Source organism: Martes martes (assembly GCF_963455335.1).
Source record: "Martes martes genome assembly, chromosome: 17".
Classification (NCBI taxonomy): Eukaryota; Metazoa; Chordata; class Mammalia; order Carnivora; family Mustelidae; genus Martes; species Martes martes.
This window is the reverse complement of record NC_137905.1, coordinates 28,859,130-28,880,607: the sequence shown is the minus strand read 5'-3', so window position 1 is coordinate 28,880,607 and position 21,478 is coordinate 28,859,130. Positions and strand designations below refer to the sequence as shown.

At 51.9% G+C, this 21,478-nt stretch overlaps 1 protein-coding gene across 3 annotated transcripts; it reads left to right on the top strand.

Moving 5' to 3' along the window:
* Positions 1–263: 263 nt before the first annotated feature.
* IRX5 (iroquois homeobox 5) lies at positions 264–20,893 on the top strand (the record flags this gene model as incomplete). 3 transcript variants are annotated; one of them, XM_080829039.1, is made up of 4 exons in its annotated part: positions 264–512; positions 1,581–1,986; positions 2,141–2,920; positions 20,243–20,893. In XM_080829039.1, 4 exons carry the CDS (start codon positions 264–266, stop codon positions 20,305–20,307), a joined length of 1,500 nt encoding a protein of 499 aa, XP_080685165.1. In that variant the 3' UTR covers positions 20,308–20,893. The 3 variants fall into 3 exon arrangements, with proteins under 3 accessions (XP_080685165.1, XP_080685167.1, XP_080685166.1); XM_080829041.1 differs by lacking the exon at positions 20,243–20,893 and having other exon boundaries at positions 2,141–3,547; XM_080829040.1 differs by lacking the exon at positions 20,243–20,893 and having other exon boundaries at positions 1,581–2,006; positions 2,155–3,547.
* Between the last annotated feature and the right edge of the window lie 585 nt (positions 20,894–21,478).

Below are 21,478 nucleotides of genomic sequence, written 5' to 3'. Positions count from 1 at the left end.
GGAAAAAGAGAAAGCTGCAAGGGAGGGGGGGGGAAACCCAGCCGGGGCGAGCAAGGCGCGCAGAGGAGAGGACTCGGCAGTCGCAGCCGGAGGCGCGCGGGAAGCCAGCGAGGAGGCGCCGCGGGCCGGAGCGCGGGAGCCGGGGCCCGAGAAGCGGCAGCCGGGGGCAGCCGGAGGCCAGGTGCCCGCCCGCTCGCCCTCGCAGGGCGCCGCCCGGCTCGTTGGCGGCCGCGGCGCGGCGCGCCCCATGCCCGTGTGTGGCCATGTCCTACCCGCAGGGCTACTTGTACCAGCCGTCCGCCTCTCTGGCGCTCTACTCGTGCCCGGCGTACAGCACCAGCGTCATCTCGGGGCCCCGCACGGATGAGCTCGGCCGCTCGTCGTCGGGCTCCGCATTCTCGCCCTACGCCGGCTCCACCGCCTTCACGGCGCCCTCGCCGGGCTACAACTCGCACCTCCAGTACGGTGCCGACCCCGCGGCTGCCGCCGCCGCCGCCTTCTCTTCGTACGTGGTGAGTGAGCGGGTGCCGCGGCGGGCAAGGGCAGCTGGGGCAGCGCGGGGCGGGCGGGGGCTGCGGAGGACACGGGCCCTGGCGCCACCACGACCGCCCCCGCCAAGCTTCGCGGCCCCTGCAAACTTGGGCGACTGTCTCGCTCGGCTTCTCCCGGGCCTCGGGCTCAGGAGTTGTTCGGAGAGCAGAGCCGCGTCCTGCTTGGGTCGCTGAGCGGGCGGAGAGGGTTTTTTGGGGAGAGGTCGCTGCAATTAAAGAGCAGCGTCTGGTTCAAACATGAGCTCCAGGCCGCCCTGCAGATTTTATTTTATTTTATTGATTTTGCCATTTTGGAGAAGTAGTTCAAAAGAAAAGGACCAGAAATCAGAGCAGAAGCGCGCTAAGTCAATGTAAATGTGTTTGCCCTCGCCTTTAATTAGTCCTCCAAAATGTTGCAAATCCGTAATCCTATCTTCGCAATCCGATTTGGAGGTATTAGATTTCTGAAAAGTCGGCGGAGCTGCGGTGCATCCGGGATTTTTCGGCCGGGTGCACTTTCTGGAAAAACGCCGTGGCTTCGGTTTGGGGTAACATTTTTGGAGGGGTGAGAGTGCCCGGGCAAGGCTTTGCTTTTCCTTTGCCTTTCTCTATGGGGGGAAAAATGCCTTGACTTCCCTTGCTCTCTCCCCTTGCGCCTAACGTGCAGCCATCCGGGCACGAAGTGCCGAGTCGCCGCCGCTGCCCAGGCCTCTATCTGGGTGGAGGGCCTGGCCAAGGTGGCCCGATCTGCTCATGGGGGGCGGACTTACCCCGGCAGACGCGGGCCTACTGGGTGCCGCTGAGGCCAGGGCGGCTTCAAGCGTCCCCAAAGGATGGGAGTCAGGAGTTGGTGCCCCCGCTCCCTACGGAGGAGGAAGAGGAGGAAGAGTTGCCCCTGGGTCTCAGCCCGCCAGCCCTACCCCAGGGGAAGTCGGAGTTTGGGCCTCGCAGCTCGCGGACCCCTGGGCGCAGGGAAAACGTGCTTCGGTCGTCTAGGTGGTCCTGGGGACCACGGCCCGCTCTCACCTTCTCTTTGCCTGTTCCTTGCAGGGCTCTCCCTACGATCATACACCGGGCATGGCAGGCTCCCTAGGGTACCACCCCTACGCGGCGCCCCTGGGCTCGTACCCCTATGGGGACCCCGCGTACCGGAAGAACGCCACACGAGACGCCACAGCCACGCTCAAGGCCTGGCTCAACGAGCACCGCAAGAACCCCTACCCCACCAAGGGCGAGAAGATCATGCTGGCCATCATCACCAAGATGACCCTCACCCAGGTGTCCACCTGGTTCGCCAACGCGCGCCGGCGCCTCAAGAAGGAGAACAAGATGACGTGGACGCCGCGGAACCGCAGCGAGGACGAGGAGGAGGAGGAGAACATTGATCTGGAGAAAAACGACGAGGATGAGCCCCAGAAGCCAGAGGACAAGGGCGACTCCGAGGGCCCTGAAGCAGGTTGGTGGACGCGGGAAAGGGTGTGTTGGAGCGGGAGTAAGAAGGAAAAGGGGGGCCTGGAGGTTGAGGGCTAGGGTCACTGCCTTCGCGGGCGGGGACCCGGGCCCCACCGCGCGGCCTCCGCGCCCCTGACAGCCTGGGGTTTCGCCCGCAGGAGGAACGGAGCAGAAGGCGGCTTCGGGCTGCGAACGGCTGCAGGGGCCGTCCACCCCCGCCGGCAAGGAGACGGAGGGCAGCCTCAGCGACTCGGATTTTAAGGAGCCGCCATCCGAGGGCCGTCTGGACGCGCTGCCCGGGCCCCCCCGCGCCGGCGGGCCTTCCCCGGCGGGGCCAGCGGCGGCGCGGTTGGCCGAGGACCCGGCCCCTCACTACCCCTCTGGCGCGCCGGCTCCGGGCCCGCACCCAGCCGCGGGAGAGCTGCCACCCGGTCCCGGCGGGCCCTCGGTCATACACTCTCCGCCACCGCCGCCGCCACAGGCGGTGCTCGCCAAGCCCAAACTGTGGTCTCTGGCAGAGATCGCCACATCCTCGGACAAAGTCAAGGACGGGGGCAGCGGGAGCGAAGGCTCTCCATGCCCACCGTGCCCCGGGCCGGTAGCGGGGCAAGCCTTAGGAGGCAGCCGCGCATCGCCGGCCCCGGCGCCATCGCGCTCGCCCTCGGCGCAGTGCCCCTTTCCAGGCGGGACGGTGCTGTCCCGGCCTCTCTACTACACGGCGCCCTTCTATCCCGGCTACACGAACTATGGCTCCTTCGGACACCTTCACGGCCACCCAGGGCCAGGGCCAGGCCCCACAACCGGTCCGGGTTCGCATTTCAATGGATTAAACCAGACCGTGTTGAACCGAGCGGACGCTTTGGCTAAAGACCCGAAAATGTTGCGGAGCCAGTCTCAGCTAGACCTGTGCAAAGACTCTCCCTATGAATTGAAGAAAGGTATGTCCGACATTTAACGCGGGCTGCGTCGGTCCCGGACTTTCCTAATTTATTAAAAAAACATGGCCTTGGCAGTTATTTTTCCATCAACAAGAGAGAAAAACAAAACTACCCCTCCTATTAAAAAGTTTATAGTTCATGGAGATGGATGACATACCCATGTAAACATCTCCCCACACAAAAATGTCTTAACCAACCGAAAAGAAAAAAATTTAAAAAAGGATTTGTATTAAATCTTATTCTGTATATTTAATGTAGCGTTTTTGTATTTAAATTGATAATTCAATATCTTTGAAGTAAATTATGAAATTAAGACACCTGTACAGGCATTTAATGTTTTTTTGTAATATAAATATATACATTTGTGTTTCCCCCGAAACTGTTTCATAGTTTAAAAATACAAGTTTAATTTAATTTTTTACACCTATTGATTTTTCTGGGTATGAGCTAAAAGTATTATTACAGAAAGGAAACAGGTTATACTCTTAGATTTAAAAAGTAAAAGAAACTGCAGCCGCCTTTGTAAAATGCAAAATATTTAATTAAAAGAGATTTTAACATAATCAGAGCCACTCATTACTTTTTAGAAGCCTCAATAAACTGTCCATGGCCTTGGACAAAAGGTGGAAACTGCAACTTTCTTTCTTTTTTTTTTCTTTTCTTTCTTTCTTTCTTTTTTCTTTTTTTTTTTTTTTTTCCAAAGTGGGGAATGAAAGGTTCCACAGAACCTCAGTGTGCCTGGGGGAAACCATAATTAGGCGGCAGGCCCCGGGGACCCTGGCCCTGCTGGGAATGCAGATTTGGATCCCTGATGCAGGCTGCTTGGGGGAGATTGGACCCTGGAGGAAGGAGCAGAGAGACCCAAGTGTGTGCCCAGAAGGGAGAAGAGATGGTAAAGCCTGCTAGAGACACGCACCACCCGAGCACCATCGCTTAACCTAATTACTTCCAATCAGTGTCGTGTTTTATGCAAAGCAATCAGCTGGTGAACTTTGCTAATGAGTTCGATTTTATGCCGGATTTAGCCCTTATTACTATTTCAAAGGTGCTGTGGGCTAATGCGGGCGGGGAGCGTTAGGGGATGCCAAGGAGAAGGCTTTCCCAAGTCACTGTTTTCCCTACCCCCTTTAAAATTGGGCATTGATCTCTTCGTTGGATTTGATTAAATTAGTAAATGTTCCAGCCGCGACAGTGCGGGTGGTAGGCAGCCCCGTAGATCCCCGCGCAGCCGCGAGACTGGGGCCGCGGGACTGGCTAGGGGACGGTTCCCCCCTTTCACAGGTAGGTGTCACACTTGTCCTGAAATACAAGCCTGCACTTTGCAGAGTCGGAGATTGGAGAGAGTGGGCGGAAGTGGGGGATGGAGAGCCACAGTCGCTTGGGGGCAGTGAGGGGAGCCCCGAACGAACTGGAGGGTGCCCCCAGCCCCCGCTCCCGCACGCGCCCCTTTTTGGACAAGTGGCCTTCAAAAGTTCGAAGACATTTACCTAGATAATGAGGCTGTTGTGGACTCGATCAGGCTTGTCGTCGCGTTAGCACTTTTCCTGTCTCTGATTGGAAAGTCTAAGTAGTAACAAAAGCATTGCGGGGGGGTGGTATTTTCTAGTTTTAATCCCGCATGTTTCATCTCAAAATGAAAAATCAGGATGAGTCTCAATCCCAAATGGGGAAAAGACACCGCCCTGTGCCCGAGGCCCGCCAACAGTGTCGGTGTTCGCGTCTCCATTTTGCGTCGGAGAGGTGGAACCGAGGACGTGTTTTACTTCGTGGGAAATTTTCGGTGGTCGGGGGAGGGGAGGGTTTACCGCAAAAACATACTCCAGCCAGGGGAATTAATTTGCTCTATTAAACCCAAGCTTGAGTGCAGAGTGAATGTGTTTGCACATAACACCGGTTTAATTAGCCTAAATCAGAACGCACATATTTGCATTTCTACTCAAGATTACTTTAACCCTACTTGTTTTTTTAGACACACCTCAAACTTTCATCGAAGTTTTAACTTTTGCTTTTTTTTTTTTTTAAACCTGCGACGGGACTCCATTCGCTTATTCGAATTTAAACAAGTTTGCAAACCGCATTGTCCAGATGTTTTTGCGAACAGCAGTCGAATTAAGAGTTTAAATTAGTGAGAAAATTCACGCAGGGAAAATGGTTTCAAAGCTGGAAGTGTGAATGATTAAATATGCATGAGATGATCGTATTTTATTTTGTTCCTTTAATTATAAATGATTTTTTTAAACAATTGCATTCCAGAGATGACTCGCCCTACCACCACCCCCCACCCCGGAGCCCCGGCCCCCTCCACTCCCCCCCCCCCACAGCCTAGTTCACAATCAGCTTCTCCCTCCTCCCCCCCCCCCCCCGTTGAATATGCAGCCCCAGGAGTCACCTTCTCTTCTAAAAAAGTCAGAAGAATAGGCCAGTCCCCTTCTCTTAAGAGAGAGTTTAAGGACCACATCAGCTCTGCGGGGTTTTGGAAGCGCTGGCCCTAAACCCTGCCCAACGATTTTAAAAAAGAAAATTACAGGCCTCCTTGTGTTCTCTGGAATATGCAAATAGCGCGGCGCGGGCCTCCCAAGTCTGAGATCCGAGGCTCGGGGCTGGGAGCCGAACGCCCGCGGGGCTCCCTGGGAACGGGAATCGCGCACCGGGGAGCTCGCGGCGTTTCTCCCCAACGAGGGGCGGCGCGAGGAGCCTCCCGGCCAGGGAACGAAACCACCAGGGGCCGGAAGGCTGGAACCCGAGTCGCTGCCCCCTGTCCGCATCCCTCCTGCCCTTGGCCTCTGCAGGGTCTACGGGTTTCTCTGCGTACTTCATCTTGAATACAAGCCTCCAATTAAGTTTGGGGTTTGCTCTTTGCAGAGCTGGGTTTCTTGGCCAGTGGTTTTTCTGGTGTCTAGAGACTTTCCAGTTTGGGGGAAGCCTGCCGCACAGTTCGGGGTTCGGATAATTAGATGTCTCCCGCGTTTAATCCTAGAAGTAGTTTCGCGTCTTTACCGCTCCCAAGTGCCTCCTCGAGCCCCGCTTGGCTGCGCCTTGGGCCGTCTCAAAGGCAGAGCGTCTTGGAGGCCCTGAGGGCAAACTTCCGGGGTGCAGTGGAGTCGAGGTTTGTTCGCAGGCTTAGACTGGGGTGCGGGAGTTGGCGCGAGGCAGTGCTTAAGACACCCGGTGCGGGGGCAGCGCGGACGTTTGCCACCTGCACTTGACTGCGCTGGTTCAGGCCCCCTCAAGGAGCCTATAGCTTGGCACTCAGGTCCCAGGAGGGCCTAATCCCAGGCAGCAGGGGCAGCGGGATCACTGCGTGGGGTCTATGCAGTCACCTGCCCTGAGGCAGCGCCAAACCGGGACTGACTGGATCCCTTCCCTTACTTCTCTGTGTGGGTCCGAATCAGTTCATGGGATTTGGGGGTGAAGAGCCAACAGCCCAGTCAATCCTCGAGGGCGCATAAGCGGACACTGAGGAGAAGCTACAGAAAGGGGACATTACTGCTTCCCTTCCCGCTCCTCGGCTCGGGGTTCTGGAGCTCGAAATGTTGTTCCCCGGCCTGGGTGCGGGGCCTGCATCGAGGCCTTCTGGTTTGCAAACCCTTCGGGGCCTCTCGTTTTGCTAGAGGTGCGAAGCCCTTGGAGCCTGGAAGGTTGCGGGGGAGGGTCGTACGTGCAGTTCCAGAAATGACCGTGCCTCCCAGCCCACCTGTCCCCCACGACTAGCTGCCAGCTCGGGCAGACGCAAGCAATAGTGCTTCTCAAAGCGCCCAAAGTGAAAGGAATGTGCTTGCGCTCCCAGGAGGGAGCCGAACGCGGATGCAGTTTAGGAAGGGCGCCGCCTACTGGTCCCCGGGCGCCACGCTGTTGGCAGAGAGGAGGAGTTAAGGCAAGACCTGGCTCTGTCCCCCACCCCCAGCGGGGTCTTAGCTCTGAACCCCAAGCGGGTCAAACTGAAACTGCCCAGTTACCGCACTCGCCGCGGCTCGGCTCCCAGGACCCAGTTAGTATTGGAGATTTGGAGAGCAGGGCTCGCGATTAGAACACTTTTAACCCCACCGATTCCCGCCACGGTTTGGGCAGAAACTAGGCGGCAGGTAATTGAGGAAATACGCCCACGGTTGAAACAGTGTGCAGGTGGGAGACCGCCGCGGTGCGTGGCCCACGCAGCGCGCCCCGGCTCCCGCTGGGCTTCAGGTGTGCGCTTCCCTTCTGCTGGCCTTTCCGGGCCAGGGTTCTGGAACCCGCACAGTTTTGTTTAGTCTGCGGGCTGGCCTATCCGGGGTCTACCACGCAACCGCACCCCCTAAAACCGTTTCTGTCTTTTGGTCTATGCCTTGGACTTCCATAGAAAAAGGAAAAACAAAACTACCTTCGCATTCTTGAAACCCTCCTATTTCGAAAGCATTTTGATGAAGTCGGCGCAGCAAACCAAGAGGTGCACACCTGAGCGTCCGCTTTCACTCCCACAGAAGCGCTAACCCATAGTGTCGACTGGTCTCCCTCTGGTGCAGAGATACTGGGGGAAAGCGGAGGCGCGTCCGCCGCCTGGATCTTGGAATCCCTTTCCACTCGGCCACCGACTAGGAAAATCGGGCCTGACTGAGACCTTGCCACCTGCCCTCCTTCCAAACTGGCCAAAACTGCAGGACTGTCCCTAGACCCACCCCACGGGTCTCCCTCGGTGACCTGGCCAGAGTTGCTCTCCTTTTCGTTTTCGTTTAAATGCGGCTTGGGTCCAGGACACAAGAGGGGGCCCAGGTTGTGGCCTAAGGGAGGATCGCCTCTGGGGTGGGGATGCAGCTCTGGCCGCACCCCCTGCCCAGGTCGGCCCTTCCGGCCCTTGCGGGGGGTCTCTGGCCTCCCGTCAGCTCTAGGCCCCAGCTCTCAGTCCCCAAGGCGGCCCTCCTGGCTGCGCTCGTTTCCGGCGCCCGGACGAGCCCGGCGCGCCCAGACGCCACTTTTTCCCACTGAAATCTGCTTTTATTTGCTCCGAGCAAACCCCGGGCTCTCAGCGCTCTCGCCTGATGGATGCAAATGTAAATGTGCACTTATTTAATTGGATCAGGCCCCAAGATAAAAGAGATAAACGGCTCCCCGTTTGCTAACTTATTTTCCGAGGCATGCAGCGCCGCGGAGGGGAAGCTAATGAAGGAGCCGCGCGTCGCTCAGCGCTCCAGCCCTCCACGGTTATAGTGCGCTGGCCGATCGGTAGGCTCCGCTCGGCCTGCGGCTCCTCCTCGACCTCCTTTGCATGGCCCCTTGCCGCCGGGTAGGGTGCCCACGGGACCTTCTGTGCTCCAGGACCAGAGAGAAGGCGCTGCGCGGGCTTCGCTTTTGCAAATATCCCGCTCCTCGCCAGAATTTTCTCTGGCTCTTTCCCTTCCCTTCTCTTACTCAGCTCCCCATGCTGGAGTCCAACCGGCCCCGGGGCATTTGATAGAAAATCCCTTCTTGCTTTCCTCCCCAGGCGTCGTCTTTCGCCCCAGGTGGCGGTCTCAGAGAGAAAGAAACCAGGGCCACGAAAAAGGCTAGGCGCGCCCCACCTCCACCCCCGCCACCAGGGTCCTGTGGAGCCGCCCTTTAGACAGAAGGACCCCCTTCTCTGTTCCCAGATGGCTGTCTTTTGGAGCTTGGGGTTTCTTTCAGAATCGTCGGGACGCCATGGATTACCTACCCTCCAGCCCGCCCCATAACGTGCGCACGCAATATACACAGCCCTTCAATAATTTCAAGGGGTCACGGAACCGGACATCTAGGCATTAGGAGAAAGGCCTGCTTGGCTCTTCCTTCCCCGGGTCTGGAGTTCAGAACTTCAGCGCTGGCTCGTCCTCCTCCGCCATCCTTAGTTCGTTCCCCAAGCTGGGCCTGGGACTCCCCCCACTGCCATTTTTTTCTTCTGTTCGGAAGGGCTGGGGCGGAGGTCGGGGTGGGTGAGGACAGGAGGCCAGACACAGCTGCCTGCGGTGCCTGGGGGTAAAGGAGCCGGGGAAAGGGGAGCCCTCGTCGGAGACCCGCTCCAGGTAGCCCCCGGAAGCTAGACTGGGCAGGACTTGGGAGGGCTGGCGCAGGGGAGGCTGGCCAGGGCTGGGCCGGGTGAGGCCCGGCTAGGCAGGGCCGCGCCCCATCCCCAAGGCGCTGATGGATTGGCCTGTCAGGAGAGCTCTGTGCGCGGAGCCCATCAGAAAGCACTTACCTCGCTATACTGAAATTACTGTCTTTTCAGGGGCTAATTTGTGTAACTCCCATGGAGGGGCTTGGAGGGGGTTTGATGAGGCATAAAATGATGATTAATGAATTTATTGGCCGCTGCTCATCAAACAAGGGCTAGAGAGCTCCAGTTTGCACTGGCGGCCTGGCGGCGGCGCTCATCACAGCGGGGGTACCGCCTTGGGGGGGCCGGGAGCGGGGTGCTTAGCGCTGCCAGGGTTTCCCCTAGCGCCTGGCCCTGGCCCTGGCGCTTTCATTGACCTTAGCTGCTTTCTGCTGGCCAACCCCGCGTTCAGGGCGACTGCAGCCAGCCGTGCCACCATCGCCCCCTGCGGGCGGGCTGCTCAGGCCTAGGGGGAGACTGGGCTCCCGTGGTGCAGGCCCGGATAGGTGGCAGCCTCTCCAGCCTCAGCCTTGTAATAGCTGGGACAGAGTGTGACCAAGGAACCCCCAGGCAGCACGGGAATGGGGGGGGGGGACTGTCTGCGAGAGACCTTATGGCTTACTGGTTGGGTGCTTGGGCCTTGGTGGCTAAGTCCTATCACCTGTAAAATGAGGTCTTATACCACCCCTGGTTTTGTGAGGATTCTAGTGAATGGCATACAGTTGTTCTTCAGTACAGTTACTGGGGTCACACTCTCTTAAGACTACTTCATGAGAGACACCAGCCAAGGCCTGGGGTTAAAAGGGAAGGGCAGCAGACTGAGGCTTTGGGAGGATCCTGCAAGAATGACTGATGTCCCTTAGCACTCCCCCTCCTCCCACCTTCTCTAGCCTCACAACACTCCCTGGGGCTTGATGGGGGGACACTGGGAGCCTGGGAAGTCAGTTAGATAGGGGAGCGACCTGATGATCAGAGCTCAGCTTTGGGAAGCTGGCTGGACCAGCTTTGGGATAGAATCAATTGCAGATCAGTTCTCCCTGGTGGTGGTGGTTCAGAGCTCCTCCCACTCACAACCTACCCTTTGTCTGCAGGATTCTGCCTTTTGGAATCTGTCCACAAGGGCCTTTTGGCTTCCTCTGGTCTCAATCAAGAACTTGCAGCCCATGAACTTGTAAATTCGGCTGAGATTCTTTATCTCCCCTGCCTACCTTGTATCCTCCACACTGCCCCACCTTGATCTCTCAACAGTCTGCTCTACCTTTGACTCCCCAGGACATCCTGTCCTGCTGAAATAGTGCAGGAAAGACCTTGGCATTGATCCCATCCCGTGGAATGCTTAGATTGGCCTCCAGGTTAGTGCAGTTCTGCTTAACCTGAGCACCTAAGATATCCCAGATGTGCCATTCCAGGTATGATTTTGCAGCAGTGAACAAAACAAAGCTTGCCCTCCTGGACCTTACACTATGGAGGGGGAGACAGAAAGTGAGCAAATGAGTGTGATGATGTCTTCTCACAATGCCCGGATGATGAATATTGGCAGAAAAATTAAGTAGGGTGAGGATGTGGAAGGGATTTTGCTCCTTTAGCCAGGATAGTCTGGGAAGCATCCCTTAGGAGGGACCCTTGAGGAGATACCCGAAAGCAGTTGGGGAGTAGGCCATGAAGATATCAGAAGGGGCGATTTCTGGGCAGAAGGGATAGCAAGTGCAAAGATCCTGAGGTCAGAACAGATTTGAGCAACAGCAATGGGAACTTTCCAGGAGGTGATGAGGCCAAGGCAAACCCAGGTTTGGGCTATAGGGGGTTTTGTTGGTCTTGGTGAGATCTTTGGGTTTAATGATGAGAGAGAGAAAGGAAGAGAGGGATGGTCTGGGGAGTGATAGGATCTAATTTATGTCTTCGAGGCATCCCCAGACATGAGGAGCTGAAGCTCTGGGTGGGCAAGATCAGAGCAGGGCCCAGTTAGGAGGCTAATGGTAGAATTCAGGGGGAGGTAATGCTGTCTTGGACCATGGAGGTCACCAGAGAAGTAGTGGTTGCTCCCAGTGATCAGGTTTAGGCCATATTTTGAAAGTAGAGTCAACAGGCTTTGCTTATAGATTGAATGTGGGAGGTGGGCCGAGGGGTATTCTGGATGCCTCCAAGGGTTTGGGCACTAAGGGACTTGGGAGATGCCATTTGTTGAGATGTCAAATATAAGAGAGGCACAGGGATTTTATTATATTATTTATTTTTTTAGAAGATTTATTTATTTATTTGACAGACAGAGATCACAAGTAGGCAGAGAGACAGGCAGAGAGAGAGAGGAGGAAGCAGGCTCCCTGCTGAGCAGAGAGCCCTATGTGGGACTCCATCCCAGGACCCTGGGATCATGACCTGAGCCAAAGGCAGAGGCTTTAACCCAGTAAGCCACCCAGGCGCCCCTATTTTATTTTATTTGTTAAGAGGGAGAAAGTAAGACACTATTTGACCTGACCTCCCTGCCTTTTGGCCCAGAAGAGCTGTTCCAGTGGACACACTGGGCGGGGCATCCAGGGACAAACCCTAAAATGAGCACAATGTTTTCCCTCCTGAAACCAGACATCTTCGAGCTCCCTGACCACCACATCTGCCCTTTTACTCCTGTATTTTTTTTTCTTTTTCTTCTTCTATTTTTTAAATCAGTGGAGACAGTGAGGTCCAGAAAGTGAAAATGACTCGCCCAAGCTCACACAGTGAGTTCCCAGGCAGAACGGAGCCAGAAATCCAAGTCTCCTCACTCCTCGGCTGTGTTCTGCCTGTGCCTCGCCCGAGCTGTGTTCTCTGGGATATCCGTATTTTAACAGAGAGCTGGAAACAAAATGCCTTAACAGAGAGGAATGAATTTATAATGGTGGAATGTCAGACACGGTGACAGGCTGTCAAGGGAGATATTTTTAGGCTGGGCCCGGAAACATCTTAGCCCTCCTCCAACGCTGCTGGAGGACTGCTGCCTCTTTAGGACTCCGCGTGTGAAGTGCAGATGAGGGCAAAGCTAGGAATGGGCCATCTCTCCCAGACACTCGACAGCAAGGAGGGTCTGAGCCTGCTGCCCCTGCCAAGGAGGGTTTTCTTCTGTAAATCATTGCTAGCTGAAAAGATTTGCTCATTTCTCCTGTTGGAAGTGACTGTCTGCCCACCGCCCACCGTTATCCTACATAATGCAAACAAAAATCAATGTTCCTTTACCCCTAGGTTCATAGAGTACCTCCTATCAAACAAAGATTTGAATAGGAGGCAAGGCCCTGAATCATGGATCTTTCATGTATTATTTTTGAATTCGTTCCTTCCTCCTCTCCCTTCCTCCCTCCCTCCATTCTTTTTTTCCTTCCTTCCTTTCTTTATGTCTTAGCTTGACTGTTTCTCCCCCCCGTTCAATTCTTTTCTTGACTCCTTGTGTTGTTGGATATATGGTCGTCAGCTTGGGCATTTTTTCTGTAAAACTATCAGTGGCTTTGTCCCAAGGGAACTCATAGGCCCTTAGGAACAGCATCTTGACATCTTTCAAGCAGAGTGAGACATCTGTTAGCCCTAGATTCCAAATACCCTCACAGTTCCACAGCATCCCAGACACCTTCCCAGCTAACTCGGTTTGACATCAGACTTAACCACACAGTTGTCATTTCTGAGACTTTTTTTTTAGATCCAAACCACAAGGGTTTTTTGTTGTTGTTTTTTTTTTTTTGTTAGTTTTGTTTGCCCTCTATTTGTATCCAGCATCTAAATCCAAACTCTGTGGTAATAGGTGGCTCTTTTTCCAAATACTCATACGTGCAAAGATGTTCATTGGCCCATGAGGACCGATTTTCCTGGATCACGTAAAAGCGTGGATTAGCAGCAACTTGGAGAAAAGGGTTCATTTAGAATAAACATCACCTCTCTGCTCTCATGAAGAGTGTGGTACAAAAATCACTGGCCTGGTTTATTTTGGTTGGTGGAGTTGTTTTCCTCACCAGACTTTTTTTTTTTTTCCTTACTCACTTTCTTTTTCCTTTTTAATTTTCTCTTCTACTCTGGCAAACACCTGCCAGTTCCTACACCACGAAGGAGGAATGTCTGAGAAGGCTCCATAGGACTTGAGTCTGTTAGGAATGAGCCCTTATGTTGCTCGGCCTCCTCGAAACCCTCGGGGCTCCCACCCTCCATGTCCCTGTCCCAGCCACCAACAATCGCAACCACTATTTCCATAATAACTTCTTGCAAGTTTTGGAGTTTTGTCACCATCTACTTATTTTGAAAGGGATATTTATACCAGTGCTGCAACTGAAAAATGAGTATCACTTGCCATCAACACAAGACAATGATAAAAAGCAAATTCGTGCTGTGAGGTTCTTGGTGCCCTGGGCTCTGAAGGTGAGCGGCATCCCTCTCCGGGACTCTGGTTGGTCCCAGAGGCCTCCCCAACCCCATTCCTCTGCTTTGCATGCTGCCTTCAAAATTACATGGGCCACAGGAGCAAGTTTTCACCCTACCTAACACCACCTCATGTGGCCCCGGAGGTGGGCTGATTACCACACTTTGGAAAATGGTAACATTTTCTAGGTATGGGAACAGAGGCCCCGACTTGTTCGACGTGCTCAAGATCACAAAGCTGTCTGGTGACAGAGCCAGGGAAGGCTTCCTCCCCTTCCCCAGCCAGCTTCCCCGTGCTCCTTTCTGAATAAATGCCTTGGGCAGTAGTCCTCATCTCCACGTCTGCGCTGGAGAAGGCAGGACCAAATTGGGAAGATCTCTGCGACGCTGCTGGGCTGTTGTTCCTTCTGTCACTCTAGATGTGCGAGACCGAAGTCCTTTTTTTTCTCATCTGTGGGTCACTCTTTGGGGGTAAATGGCCAAGACCTACTACCCAATGTGCCCTTTCACACCACAGAAGACTCTAGCTGCTCTTTCCTTCTTTAGGGGAAGGAGAGGGAGTTGGGACCTCCAGCTCTGAACAGAGTTGTAGAGGGTGCTAGACCTGGGGGGGTGGTCCTTGCCCCTCATGTCCGCTTTCTCCAGCTGCTCACAAGTGGCAAGTTTCCGTCCCATTCCTTTCTCTCCCAAAGCCACCCATGGTCACACATGGTAACCTTGTTTACTGTGGCGGGTGGGAGGGGACTGTTGGGCCCCCGGCTGTAATGTCAGTCAGAGTCAACACTCCCACCACATCTCCCACCTGTCCCCTCTTTCCTCTCTCTTTGAGGACCTTCTGCCCAGCCTGGTCACCTAGTGGGCACTTCCCTCTGTGGAAGAACTTCAGAAACAGGCCGCCACCTCTCTTTCCTCACATGGCCTCACTCCCCAGGTCCCATAGATCCTTCTAGGGGATCCTATTCAACTGCCTCCTCTCCACTGCTCTGGTCTGAGCCTTTGTCATCTGTCACATGGACTATCACACATTCTCCCAGCTACCTTCGTAATACCAACACAGAGTCCAAAGCCTGACGTGGCCAGAGGATTCAATACATGTTAGTGGAAATGCAAACAGATGAATGGACTCCAAGTCAATCCACTGGTCTATATTCTCCCCCAGAAGTAGGAATTTTGAAACAGCTCTGGGGTCAGACCAGGGTGAGTTCAAATTTGGATGGCACTCATTATCCAGAGTGTATTCGTGAACAAGATTAAGTGACTGAAAAATCTCCACAGAAAGGCCCAGAAGCAGGTGGGCCCTAGTGCCCGCCTGCCGGGGTTCCATTCGATCTGTGCCATGTGCCCTCTGGGCAACCCTGGGAGATTTCCTGAACCTCTCTGAAATTCAGTGTCCTCATCTATAAAACAAGGATAACAATGATATCTCCCTTTGACGTGAGAATTAAATGAGATAATGTGAGCAAAGCTCACTGGAGCACAAGGTTGACACTCCAGAAATGAACGCTTTTCCTAAAACTACTTCATACATACGATTTATTTTAGCTGAAAACGACTTCAGCTGAGAATTTCTAAAATTGCGTGGCGTGTTTGTCCCACGTCTTAACGACCTCACACTTTTTGCTGACCAGCAATGGTTAAGATGTCTAGAGTTAAGAAGAGGGAAGAAAAAAAAAAAAAAAAAAGCTTATTTTAAGAATCACTCCTTGGAACATTATTTCATTACTTAAACTTTCTGCTGACTCATCTATTCCTTGGTGACTGAGTCTTTCTTTACCAATAACTTTAATTACATCAATCACTCATTCCCAAAACTGCTGAATAATGAGAAACTCCTAGAGGTGACACTGCGGACTTCTGTCACACAAAGCAGGGGCCTGTGGAAGGGGAACTGGTCTTCCTTCCTTCTTCCCTCCCTCCCTCCCTTCCTTCCTTCCCTCCTTTTCTTTTTTCTTTTCCTTCCTTCCTTCTTCTTCTTTTATTTTTTATATCAATCAGTACTTCAAAGGAAGAATGCATGTTTAGCTTTCATGATTTACTGTCTGCCCATCTGTGTCTCCATCCATTTATAATTAGCAATCTCCACAGCAGGGAAAATGACAATTCATAACTTCTTGAATTGAGTCAAATGGAATTTGTTTCATCTTCTGACTTTTTTTTTTTTTTTTTTTAGTTCTAAGGCCCACATGCCTCTACCTCCTGCGGGGGCAGGCTGTAAAATACATAATATTTGAGAATTCCAACCCCCATTCTTTGGCTGTTAGTCACATGGTCCAAAGGTGAATGTATTACAAAAACAATTATTTGGTTGTCAACAGTAACAGCTAGCTTACTGAGCTCCTAGTATACGCCCATTATTACAGGAAAGGTTTTACGGACATGATCTCAGGAGAACCTCATCGAACCGATGGCATGGGCACTCTTAATATCCCCCACTTTACAGATGAGGAAACCAAGTCACTGAAAAATTTACTTGCCTGAGTTGGGGCGGGAGATGAGCCCGTAGGAATGTCTGACCCTTATTTTCTGGGCCTCGATGGAACCCGGAGGGAGCTGTCCGCTGTTTTTTGCTGTTTTAGGCAGTAGCTGATTTTTCTGGCTCTTGGTGGCTCCCTTCTATGAGCAGAATAAGGTCCCAGCTTATTGCTAAACTGGAAATGTTACCTGATGCTGCCAGGGAGCAGTGATCCTTACTTTGGTGAGAGTAGTAAGATGCTGGTGGAGGTAGCGGGGATGGGGGCCTTCTCACAGAATCCTGCCCCAAAGTGCGTGCTCTTCCTTTCTCGCCTCCCCCGCACACCTTGTCCTCTCCCTCTTGGACTGTGATGTCTAATAAGTCTGTCTCCAGGCTTCCTCCCACATTTTTCCATCTACATATGAGAGTATTAAGAGGAGACATTAGCCAAGGGAGCTATAGGATGTTGTAGAGCAGGAGAGTGACAAAATCAAAGCTGCACTTCAAATAGATTCAAAGTCCCAATTTCTCTCTGTCATTCCAGGCTCTTCATCAGTCTGACCTCTCTCTCTTATGGGGCCCTGCCTCCTAAGACCCCTTATGGATATCCTGTGCTGTGGTCCCACTGGCCAAACACTCACTCTCCGAGACCTTTTTCCCAGGCTGGATTCTTTGGCTCAGAACAATCCCACCCAGGTTGCTGCCTAAATCCACTCTTACTTCAGAGATTGAGCTCAAGTGTTTCCAGAAGCTTCTAGGCTTTCTCAATGGCTCCAGCCCACACCGCTTTCTCTCTCTTCGGGGGTTGCTGCCTAGCAAGAAGCAAGGAGAACATTGGCTCTGGGGTCAGCATAAGCTGGGTTTGCCTTCCACCTCTGCCACACATTAGCTGTGTGACCTTGAGCAAGTTTCTTAACCTCTCGGAAACTGAGTTCCCCACAGTCAAGTCATGGTAATAGTATCTGTGTCCTGGAAGTCTGGTCGGAATGAGTGTGAGACTGTTCCTGGGGTGCTTTAGGAAGTCATTCAATTCAGCACCGCCTACAAGGCTGGTGTGTTCATGGACCACACCATACAGTGCCTATATGTTTGGACAGAAACAAGAGGATTCCAGAAAGCACACTGTTCTGTGAGTTTGAACTGTCTTTTCTTTTCGTCTTTGCATGTATGTTTCCACAACACGGAGACGTGCTTCTAAACTCTCCTGGTCTATTTTTCTTACACCAGAACTCTGCTGTTGTCTTACTATGGCTCTGTGAGACGTCTTAAAATGTGGTAGGGCAGTCCTGACTCTTGGTTTTTCTTTTTTGAAACGATTTATTTGACTTAGCTCTTTGGGGTCATCGATTCTTCAAGGCACGTTTTAAGACGAGTTTATCAAGTGTTTAAATCATTTATCTCTGCACCCTTGCCATCAATACTGTGCCAGCCACGGAGGCTTGGCTTTAGGTTATCAGGGTGAGAGTTCCCAAGTGATTTTCCGGGAATACAGGTTGAAGAAATAATAAATTTCACACCAGAGTTCTAGTAGGATTGGTTTCAGGCCCCCCACCCACCCGCCGGTGGTCTGTCCTGGGGCGTAGCTGAGGCCTCAGGTGTCTTCTCTTGGGTGGAAGGGAAGAACATAGGCCTGTAGTCACTCTAAGGCCGGGTTTGGATCTGGCTGCACGAGGGTTTAGGAAGTCCAGCGTACCTACATCATCTGAGGGATGTTTTCTCACCTTGATTAGGTTCCCTTCATTCCCCTAGCCCAGTCCTGGAGCCCTGACCCCAGAGCAGTGCGACTAAGCATATAGGCTCCGGACCCAGGCTGCCTGGGTTCGCATCCTCCATGTTCTCCTGCCACCTGTCCCACCTTAGTAAAGGGCAACACACCATCTAGAAACCCCCCAGTCAGGAGGCACCTGGGTGGTACAGTCATTTGAGCATCTAACTCTTGACTTCAACTCAGGTCATTACCGCATGGGTCATGATCTCATGGTTCATGTGATGGAGCCCTGAGGACACTCCCTGTTAAGCAGGGAGTCTGCTTGAAGATTCTCTCCCTCTGCCCCTCCCCCTGCTCTCTCTCTAATAAGTGAATAAATCCTAAAAAAAAAAAAAAAAAAAAAAGATGAGGTTTTGTTTGTTTGTTTGTTTTATGAGTCACTTCTCAGCTTTTCCCAACTTTTCCCAATTGTCACCTCCTGTTACTGAATCTGGACTCAGATTTGGTGGGATTCCATATATCTTTGATTTTTCCCTTGAGGATTTACTTCCCTTCATTCCTGCCACCATCACTGTGACCCAGGCCACTGATCACTGTCACCTCTCTCCTCCTCCTCTCTCCTCCCAGCTCTAGTCCTGCTCTTACAATTAGTTGATTCTCCCCACTGAAGACAGAATGTGTATGTAATGATATAATTCCCCGCCCCAAATATGTAATGCCTCTCTACGGGCCTCATACAAGACCCCAACTCTTAAGGCTGATGCTCCTTCAGATTCTGTGCTCTAAACCCGTAAAACTGTTTTCCATTGCTATGTACTGTTTGGCTTTCGGGCCTTTGCACATGCTGTCCCCTCTTCCTGGCATGTCCACATTCCCACTCTGTCCCCCACCCTATATGGTCAATCCTATGTGGTTAAAGTTCTGTGCTTGAGGCTCCCTCCTCCCTCTGTATTCAGTCTCTCTCTGTGCTGAAGGCATATAGTAAAGGATAAGCAAAATTTACTAGTTGCATGACCCTGGGTATGCAATTCACTTCTGGGGTTCAGTTTATCCATTTGTAAAAGGAACAGAATCAGAGCGACAAGTCCATTGCAGTTAGACACGTTAGGATTTTTTTGTTTGTTTCTGTTTTTTTTAAATAAACTCTATCCCTGATGTGGGGCTGAAACTCACAACCCCGAGATCAAGAGCCACGTGCTCCACTGACTGAGCCAACTAGGTCACCAACCCCTGGGTAGACACTTTAAACGTCAGTGTATGAGTCACTATCTCACAGGACTTCGGGGAGGAGTAAAGGAGATCATTGTAGGCAAAGTTCATAGATGAGTGGAGGAATAAACAGAGGCATAAGAGCCAGCGATAGCCTTAAGGAATTTTCAGTGATATCACATTCATGCCCCCATAGCCGACAGCTCCTTGAGAGTCATTTCCTTCCTTTCTTCTTGAAGGAACCTCAACTTTGTTTGGGGTGGCAGTGTGCCCAGTCTTAGGGGATATGCCATTTACGTCTAGGCCATTCATGATAATTTCAGTCCTCTTTGCCAGATGCTTACTTTCCCAGCATCCCTTGCACCTAGGTGTCCATGTGACCAATTCTGGCCAATGAGACATGAGGAGAAATCCAATCTTTCAGAATATCGATTTCTTGTAAAATGAGAGGTGGGATCAAAGAGAAGTAATGTTTAATCCTCTCTTTCTTTCCTTCCTTTTCTTCTTTTTCTTTCTTCTCTTTCTTTTCTTTCTCTCTTTCTTAGCAGAGGATCCTCCTTTCTGGTTCCTACCAGATTTTTCCATGGAATCTTAATATATACAGCAATCAAAGTACAATTGCTTTAATCGAAAGGGAGGTTAAAGAGTGCAGGAACCTGACCCTAGCCTTCACCGGCAGCCCACAAAACACCCTCTACAAAACAGCACTTGGAAAACCACTGGGTGGGAGCACCTCTACATCCTGTTTTGGGTATTGTTTTATTTGTGTATATTTTTGGACAATGCTTCTAGTCCAGCATCCTGAGTTTCCTTCGTGATCCATTCCCCTTACCTCCCCTCCCTTTGGTCCATATGCTTTCAATGAAATTAATTCGACTGTAGTTCCTGGGCTAGACATAGGATTTAAGTCTAACATTCTGTTCATCTGGATACAATGATTGGCTCGGCAACATGCACGTGACCCAATTTGGTCTAGTGAGATTGAGGCCTAGGATTTTCATTAAGGGGGAGGAGAGCTACACACATTCTTTACCCATTGGACTTGCAGTGTGGTACTAGGAAACCTGAGAATGAAGGGAATGGAGCTGAGAGATGGAAAGAGAACAGGCCTTAGAGACTTTGAACCCTTGGGTTCAGCTTTGCTTGCAGACTGACAGATCTGCTGTTGGATTTGGGGATTTGTGAGTTCATAAATTCCCTTCTAAGTAGTTTCACCTTCAATGCAACTCAAAGGGTGGCAACTAATATAGATCATTTCCAGATCCTGAATCCTGGAACCTCTGAGGGGTAGATACGAAGATTGGTTACAGACTGTCCTGTTTTTCTCCTGGGCGTGTGGTAGGACTGTACTTCTCCAGTCATCCTGAAAGAGGCCTGGCCTAGGACATCCTTTGTCAATGAAACGTGCAGAGAAGTGCTATGCGTCACTTCTGGGCGGGGTTCTTTAAAAGTCAGTGCATGATTTACCTCTCTCTCTCTTTCCTTCCCATCACGATGTTCCAGATGGCGGAGGCTCCTTCAGGCTGGGTCCCAGACTGAGGACAATGTGGAGCAGAGAGCCCTGCTGACCCTCGATGGATCTGTACCGTGAGCAAGAAATAAACCTTTGTTGATTCAAGCCATTGAGATACCGGCTCATTGGTAGACCAGCTCTCCTTAGCCTGTCCCAAATAATATAGCGGCATTAGTCTCCTCCTTCTTCTTCCCATGCCGTCTCCCTTCCTCTTTCTCGTTCTCTTCTCCTGCTACCCTGCTCTGCCCTGCAGTCTTACGTAAGTCTATTTCTTTTAACTTATCTTCTGTCAACAGACTTTTAAAGGCTTTCATGATGGTTCATCGACTGCCTTCCCAGTGATATCCAAGTGGACATTGGCAGGAGAAAACTAGCCTGCCCCAACAAAACCGTGCTCCCGGCATCAACACCGGTGCCAGTCATTACAACAGTCAGCTAGTCATTCTCCCTAGCGCTCCGACCTCCCCAGCAGACCAACCTACTAATCATATTATTGGACTCAAAAGGCTCTGAATCAAACCTTTTCCATTCATTATAGTATGAAAATGGATAAGACCCTGAAGTTTGTGCGGTGGTCTTCGAAACGTAAGGCTCTTGCCAAGATTTAAAAACGCAACGATTAAAAAAATTCCTAAACACTGGCTTTCATTGTTGATAAGCAACTTCTAGAGCAGATCAGTTAATCGAGCCAATGCATGAGATTCTGCAGCTGGGGGAGAGGGTTGGTAAATGCCTCAGTTCTTTGGGAAGCAGAAAAGTAGGAGGCAAACATTCCTGCAGCTTGGGGGTGATTATCGTCATTACCCTCTAGGACACTGGTATGGCTCAGGAGTCTCAGAGTTACCTGCAAACGGGGGCCAGACAGGCCATGTCAGTGAGTCGTGGGGACCGTAGGAAACTGTGGTGATGCCTCTTTCACGTTCGGCTCTAGCGGAGAGTCACCATATAAGAATATAGGTCCGGCATTACTAGCTCTTTCAGTGGTCCCCCTGCCCCCTTCCCCAGGGAAAGTTGAAATCCATTTAAATTGTCCATGTCCTCACATTTTTCCTAAAATACTATTGTATCCAAACACATTGGGCAAACCGCAGGTAGAACATTTGATGGTTTATAACATGGTCATCCCTTCCCCTTCCCATTCTACGTGATCTCCGTTTTACAGATGAGGAAACGGAGGCTCACAGAGGTGAAATGATTCACCCCGAAGGACACAGCCGGACCCTGAA